Raw genomic sequence first — 7,906 nt, forward strand, 5'->3', positions numbered from 1 at the left:
TGATATTGCAAAACATTCTCCTTATCACACGCTACAAACAGCCCATAAGCCATTTGGCTCTAGGTGGGGCGACTAAAAATTTATTAAAGCTGTAAAAAAAGGGACAAAGAACCGCTGCGACCTGTATCGAATTCCCTTGACCAAAATCAACAAAAAAATTTTTTGACTTTAAAAGCGTCCTAGTCACAAACAAAAAAACAAATAAAAATTTATAAATAATCAAGTTGTAGCCCCATATTTCTAGATTATAAAAAGGTAAACATCGTTTGTCTACCCTAAATACAACCAAAGTTATAAGCACTTTTGTCCGACGAGTCCGAGACCCTTTATAAAATAATAATAAAACAACGAATCTTACTATAAGCAAAACTATTTATTCGAGGTGCAAATATACAAATCGATAAGGAGGTTTGGAGGGCGTCACCACTGGTTGGATCTTACGGATTTTCTGGTAAAAATTGGCACATGATAAGGGTCGTTTTTTTTAAATAAACAACAGTGTACAGTAGAAAGAGATAAATATAACTACTTACATAATTATTTACATTTACACAATTCAGTGTATTTACATGTTTGTGTTGATATGAGCAAAAATTCCTTTAATACTACGGGGGTGATGAAATAACATAAACAAATATTTTTATTTCAACCACCCTGTATGGCTACTTATTTTTAAAAAATATTAATTTTATCTACGGGTGACTGTCAAACGGTACAGTTGACTCTATGTGTCACATATTATATTTGAGCTATCCAGTATGTTTCTTTCCCACTTTGTGGGTAATATTAATTGAGAAACAGAGAGAGAGAGAAAAACAGAGGTGATATGGAAAGGTCGTTGAATAATTCAATATTAAAATCACCGTAATTGTAACAAAATTGGAATGATCAATAACGACATTTTGTAGAGGGATGGAATTGTGGTGGTGGGGGTAGAGCGGTTTGCCAAGTGTTTGATTCTGGATCCTCTGGCCGGCTCGGCTTTACCTGGAAAAACAACATTTCAATAAAAGAGAGAAACTTACGAGTGTCTTGCATAAGTCAGAGTGAAATGACAATGTAAATATCAAAGTGTCAATATTATACGTTTCAGGTTGTTATAGGAAAAATGTGGGCTTATTCCAGGCACTTGGAGTCATTTTAGGTTAATATCAGTCCCTTTGAAGTCAAATTTCAAGTTGTAAAGTCAATTTTCCAAGCAGTTGAATCAGAATAAGAATTCTAAAATTACTCAAAAAGAACATCAACTGCCTGCAAGTGTTTCAAAATTAGTCTGAAAGAACTAAATGCTCCTTCCAGGCAGTTGACGCCAACTGTTTAAAGTCAATTTTTGCTCCTTCCAGGCTGTTGAAGTCTAAAACGTTTAAGAATAACTGAAAAGTGGCTTTAAATGCCTTGAAGTATTTTAAAATTATTATTGCAAGAACTGAATACTTCTTCCAAGCAGTTAAAGCTAGTTGTCAAGTTTTTAAAGTCATTTAGTCAGGTCATACTTTCAGGTCGCTTTTCAGGTCTCTAAAGTTAATTTTTCCTCTTTCAAAGCTGTTGAATCAATTTCAAGTTCTTTGAAGTCTAAAACGTTTACTGTTTAGACTGAAACTGTCTGGAAATAACTCAAAATTAGTCTGACAAGAATTAGATACTTCGTCCAGGCAGTTGAAGTCAGTATTGGACCCGTTAAAGTCAATTTTAACCTCTTCAAGGCAGTTGATCTAGTTTTAAGTCCTTCAAAGTCTGAAGTGCTTAAGAACTACTTAAAAGTGACTTTAAATGCCTGGAAGGGACTCAAGGACTGGATACTTCTTCCAAGCACTTGAAGTTGATTTTCAAGTCCTTTAAGTTAATTTTTTGTCTTTCAAAGCTGTTACATCAATTTCAAGTTCATTGAAGTTTAAAACGCACGCAAAAGTGTCTTCAACTGCCTGGAAGTGACTCAAAATTATCCTGAAAAGAACTGGATACTTCTTCCATGCAATTGAAGCCAGTTTTCAAGCGTTAAAGTCAATTTTTTCACCTTTAAGACTGTTGAATCAGTTAAAAGTTTATGAAGCTTAAAACGCTTAAGAATCAGTCAAAAGTGACCTGAAGTATCTGGAATTGACTCAAAATTGATCTGACAAAAATTGGATACTGCGTTCAGGCAATTGAAGTTAGTTTTTAACTCTTTTAAGTTCATTGTTCCTCTTTCAAGGCAGTTGAAAACAGTTTTCAACTCCTTAAAGTCAATTATTTTTCCTTCAAAGCTGTTAAATTAGTTTCAAGCTCTTTGAAGTTTAAAACTATTAAAAATGACTCAAAACTAACTGGAAGAGATTTTCAATTATTCTGACAGGAACTGGATACTTCTTGCAAGCAGTTGAAGCCAATTTTCAGGTCTTTAAAGTCAATTTTCCCTTCTTCTAGGTAGTTGAATCGGTTTCAACATCTTTGAACTCTAAAATCCTTCGAATTACTCAAAAAGGACTTCAAATGCCTGGAAGAGACTCAACATTTCCCAGACAAGAACTTGATGCTTCTTGCAAGCAATTAAAGCTAATTTTCGTGTCTTTAAAGTCAATTTTCCTTTCTTTGGGGCAGTTGAATCAGTTTAAAGTTCTTTGATGCTTAAAATTGACTCAAATGCCTGAAAGTGACTAAAAGTTACTTTTAAAGGAACTAGGTGCTCCTTTCAGGAACTTGAAGTCGGTTTTCAGGTATTAAAAGTTAATTTTTCCTCTTTCAAAGCTGTTGAATTAATTTCAACGCAAAAGTGACTTCAACTATCTGGAAATAACTCAAAATTAGTCTGACAAGAATTAGATACTTCGTCTGGGCAGTTGAAGTCAGTTTTTGACCCGTTAAAGTCAATTTTATCCTCTTCAAGGCAGTTGAACCAGTTCCAAGTTCTTCAAAGTCTAAATATATGTTTGACAACGACCTAAAAGCGACTTCAAATGCCTGGAATTGACTCGAAATAACCCTGAAAATAACTGGATACTTCTTCCACGCAATTGAAGCCATTTTTCAAGCCTTAAAGTCAATTTTTCCACCTTCAAGACTGTTGAATCAGTTAAAAGTTTATGAAGCTTAAAACGCTTAAGAATCAGTCAGAAGTGACTTGAGGTGCTTGGAAGTGACTTAAAATTGATCTGACAAAAACCTTGAATATTAATTTTTTCTACTTTGAACTATGAACCTTAAATCTTTTAAATTGTAGATTGTTTTTTAATTGTTTAATTTCATAGATCTTGAATTAATTTTTCTTTAATGTTAAGATGTTCTCAATAAATTGACTCAATTTATAAAACTCTAGAGCTTTAAACCACCTGAAAAGAGCTTCAAAATTACTCTAACAGGAACTCGATACTTCTTTCATGCAGTTAAAGCTAGTTGTCAAATTTTGAAAGTCATTTTCTCCCTCTCTAAAGGCAGTTGAATCAGTTCTAAGTTTTTTGAAGTCTAACAATTCTAAAAACGACTCAAAAGAGGCTTCAAATGCCTGGCAGTGACTTAGAAATTTCTCTGATTTTTTAAAATAGTTCTTCCAAGCAATTGAAGTCAATTTTTCGTTTCTTGAAGGCAGTTGAATCCTTTAAAGCCTAAAGCATTTAGAAAACGATTCAAAAGTGACTTCAACTGCCTGGAAGGGATTGAAAATTATTCAGGAAACAACTAGATACTCTGTCCAGGCAATTAAAGACAGTTTTTAACTTCTTGAAGTCAATTTTGCTTCCTTGGAGGAAACTGAATTAAGTTTTAAGTTCTTTAAAGCCTAAAATGCTAAACATTTATTTAATTGTCTTGAAGGAGGAAAAATTGACTGAAAAATTCAATTGCTTGTAAGAAGTATCCAGTTCATATTTCGGTAGTTTTGAATTACTGACAGGCAATCGAAGTCAAGTCTTCAGAGAACTTCAAATTAACTTCAACTGCTTGTAAAAGTATCTACTTCTTGTCAGAGTAATTTTGAGTCACTTCCAGGCATTTTTGAGTAATTTTAAGAATTTTAAAGGTCTTAAAACCGACTCAATTGCGTAGAAAGAGAGAAAATTGACTTTAAAGACTCGAAAACTGGGTTCAACTGCCTGGAAGAAATATCCGGTGCCTGTTAGAGTAATTTTGAATTAATTCCAGGCATTTGCAGCCACTTCTGAGTGATTATTAAGTCTTTTAGAATTGAAACTAATTCGTTTGCCTGGAAGGAAGAACAATTGACTTTAAAGAGCTGAAAACTAGCTTCAACGGCTTGAAAGACGTATCCATTTTCAGTCACTTCCAGGAATTTGAAGCAACTTTTAAGACATTCTGAAGCGTTTAACACTTCTAAGCACTTGAAACTTGTTCAACTAGCTGGAAGAACTGTCCAATTCTTATGAGAGTAATTTTGAATCACTTTGAGGCATTTGAAGCCCTTTTTTAGTAATTTTAAGTATTTTAGGCTTCAAAGGACTTGAAACCGATTCAACTACCTAGAAGGAGGGAAAAATTGACTTTAAACACTCGAAAATTGGCTTCAACTGCTTGGAAGAACTATCCAATTCCTGTCAGAGTCATTGTAAATCTCTTTCGGGCAGTTGAAGTCATTTTTGAGTCATTTTTAATCGTTTCAAACTTCAAAGAGCTTGAAACTAATTTGATAGCTTTGAAGGAAAAACAATTGACGTTAAGGAGTTGAAAACTGTTTTCAACTGCCTTGAAAGAGGAACAATGGACTTTAAAGAGTTAAAAACTAATTTCAGTTTCCTGGACGAAGTGTCTAATTTTAGTCAGCTCAATTTTGAGTCACTTCCAAGCACTTCAAGTCACTTTTGACTGATTCTTAAGCCTTTTAAGCTTCATAAACTTTCAACTGATTCAACAGTCTTACAGGTGTGAAAAACTCTCTTTAAAGGCTTGAAAACTGGCTTCAATTGCATGGAAGAAGTATCTAGTTCTTTTTCAGGGTAATATTGAGTCACTTCCAGGCAATTGAAGTCACTTTTGCGTGCGTTTTAGACTTCAAAGAACTTGAAATTAATGTTAACGTAACAGCTTTGAGAGACGAAAAATTAACTTGAAAGATTTAAACATCAACTTCAAGTGCCTGAAAGGAGTATTTAGTTCTTTCCAAAATAATTTTGAGTCAATTCCAGGCATTAGAAGTCACTTTTAGGTGATTCTTAAGCATTTATTTAGATTTTGAAGAACTTGGAACTGGTTCAACTGCCTTGAAGAGGAAATTAACTTTAAGGGGTCTAACACTGACTTCAACTGCCTGGACGAAGTATTTAATTCTTGTCAGACTAATTTTGAGTTATTTCCAAATAGTTGAAGTCACTTTTGCGTTGAAAGTGATTCAACAGCTTTGAAAGAGGAAAAATTAACTTTAAAGACCTGAAAACCGACTTCAAGTACCTGAAAGGAGCATCTATTTCTTTTAAAAGTTACTTTTAGTCACATTCAGGCATTTGAGTCAATTTTAGGCATTTTAGGCGTCAAAAAACTTTAAACTGCTTCAACTGCCTAGAAGAGAGCAACATTGACTTTAAAGACACGAAAACTAGCTTTAATTGCTTGCAACAAAAATATCAAGTTCTTGTCTGAATAATTTTAAATCTCTTCCAGGCATTTGAAGTCCTTTTTAAGTAATTTTAGGCATTTTAGAGTTCAAAGATCTTGAAACCGATTCAACTACCTAAAAAAAGGGAAAATTGACTTCAAAGACCTGAAAATTGGCTTGAACTGCTTGAAAGAAGTATCCAGTTCTTTTTCAAGGTAATATTGAGTCACTTCCAGGCAGTTGAAGTCACTTTTACGTGCGTTTTAGACTTCAAAGAACTTGAAATTAATGTAACAGCTTTGAAAGACGAAAAATTAATTTAAAAGACTTGAAAATCAACTTTAAGTGCCTGGAAGGAGTATCTAGTTCTTGAGTCACTTCCAGGCATTTAAGTCACTTTTAGGTCGTTCTTAAGCACTTCAGACTTTGAAGGACTTGAACTAGTTCAATTGCCTTGAAGAGGGTAAAATTAACTTTAATGGGTCAAATACTGACTTCAACTGCCTGAACGGAGTATCTAATTCTTGTCAGACTAATTTTGAGTTATTTCCAGATAGTTGAAGTCACTTTTGCGTTGAAGTTGATTCAACAGATTTGAAAGAGGAAAAATTAACTTTAAAGACCTGAAAACCGACTTCAAGTACCTGAAAGGAGTACCGAGGTCTTTTAGAAGTAATTTTTAGTAACTTTCAGGCATTTGAGTCAATTTTAAAGTCCTTTTTGAGTAATTTTAGGCATTTTAGAGTTCAAAGATCTTGAAACCGATTCAACTACATAGAAAAAGGGAAAATTGACTTCAAAGACCTGAAAATTGTCTTCAACTGCTTGGAAGAAGTATCCAGTTCCTGTCAGAGTCATTGTAAATCTCTTTCAGGCAGTTGAAGTCATTTTTGAGTCATTTTTAATCGTTTCAAACTTCAAAGAGCTTGAAACTAATTTGATAGCTTTGAAGGAAAAACAATTGACGTTAAGGAGTTGAAAACTGTTTTCAACTGCCTTGAAAAAGGAACAATGGACTTTAAAGAGTTAAAAACTGACTTCAATTGCCTGGACGAAGTGTCCAGTTCGTTTCAGGGTAATTTTGAGAAAATTGACTTTAACGGGTCAAATACTAACTTCAACTGCCTGGACGAAGTATCCAATTCTTGCTAGATTAATTTTGGTTATTTCCAAGTACTTCAAGTCACTTCTGACTTATTTTTAAGCTTTTTAAGCTTAATAACCTTTCAACTGATTCAACAGTCTTGAAGGTAGAAAAACTGAGGCTTGAAAACTGGTTTCAATTGCATGGAAAATGTATTCAGTTCTTTTCAGAGTAATTTTGAGTCACTTCCAGGGAGTTGAAGTTACTTTTGCGTGCGTTTTAGCAACAGCTTTATAAGACGAAAAATGTACCTAAAGGACTTGAAAATCAACTTTAAGTGCCTGGAAGAAGTATCCAGTTCTTGAGTCACTTCCAGACATTTAAAGTCACTTTTAGGTCGTTCTTAAGCACTTCAGACTTTGAAGGACTTGAACTAGTTCAATTGCCTTGAAGAGGGTAAAATTGACTTTAAGGGGTCTAAAACTGAATTTAACTGCCTGGACGGAGTATCTAATTCTTGTCCTTTGAGTAAATTTTAAGCATTTTAGGCGTCAAAGAACTTTGAACTGATTCAACTGCCTAGAAGAGAGACAAATTGACTTTAAAGACACGAAGACTAGCTTTAATTGGGTGCAAGAAGTATCAAGTTCTTGTCTGACTAATTTTGAGTTTCTTCCAGGCATTTGAAGTCCTTTTTGAGTAATTTTAGGCATTTTAGGGTTCAAAGATCTTGAAACCGATTCAACTACATAAAAAAAGGGAAAATTGACTTCAAAGACCTGAAAATTGGCTTCAACTGCTTGTAAGATGTATTCAGTTCTTGTCTTATATTAGTCATTTTGAGTCACTTGAGTCCAGGTATTTGAAGCCACTTTTGAGTAATTTTGAAGCATTTTACACTTTAAAGAAGTTTAAACTGATTCAATTGCCTTGAAGAAGGAAACATTGATTTTAAAAAGTTGAATACCAACTTCAACTGCTTAGAAGAAGTATCCAGTTCTTGTCAAAGTAATTTTGAATCACTTTCAGGTATTTAAAGCCACTTTTCAGCCATTCTTAAGCGTCAAAAGTGACTTCGAGTGCCAGGAACTGACTTTTTATTGCAAAATCAAATGACCACTTTTTTTATAATGGATGAAAACTCACCTCCCACCAGTTCTGCGTGATTGTTGTAGACGTTGACTGGATTGAGCTTGATTTCTGGAAGCAAAAAAAAAACATTAGAATTAAATAATTTTGACACATTGTCACTTAAATTTAATGGACAAGGGACTTCGAAATTTCATCTTAAAAGTGACCTCGAA

The 7,906-nt window shown here is 33.8% G+C and overlaps 1 protein-coding gene across 3 annotated transcripts in view; it reads right to left on the reverse strand.

Annotated features, from left to right (window-relative positions):
- Positions 1-354: 354 nt before the first annotated feature.
- The window catches only part of LOC126741111 (lachesin-like), a 107,693-nt gene continuing 100,141 nt past the window's right edge, over positions 355-7,906 (reverse strand). For all 3 annotated transcript variants that reach the window (XM_050447445.1, XM_050447443.1, XM_050447444.1), the window contains 2 exons: positions 7,749-7,802; positions 355-987 (listed from right to left, as the gene is read on the reverse strand). In XM_050447445.1, the coding sequence (XP_050303402.1) occupies positions 860-987; positions 7,749-7,802 (182 nt within the window). In that variant the 3' untranslated portion in view covers positions 355-859. The remainder of the gene's footprint in view (positions 988-7,748; positions 7,803-7,906) is intronic.

This window comes from Anthonomus grandis, chromosome 10, assembly GCF_022605725.1.
Source record: "Anthonomus grandis grandis chromosome 10, icAntGran1.3, whole genome shotgun sequence".
Taxonomy (NCBI): domain Eukaryota; kingdom Metazoa; phylum Arthropoda; class Insecta; order Coleoptera; family Curculionidae; genus Anthonomus; species Anthonomus grandis.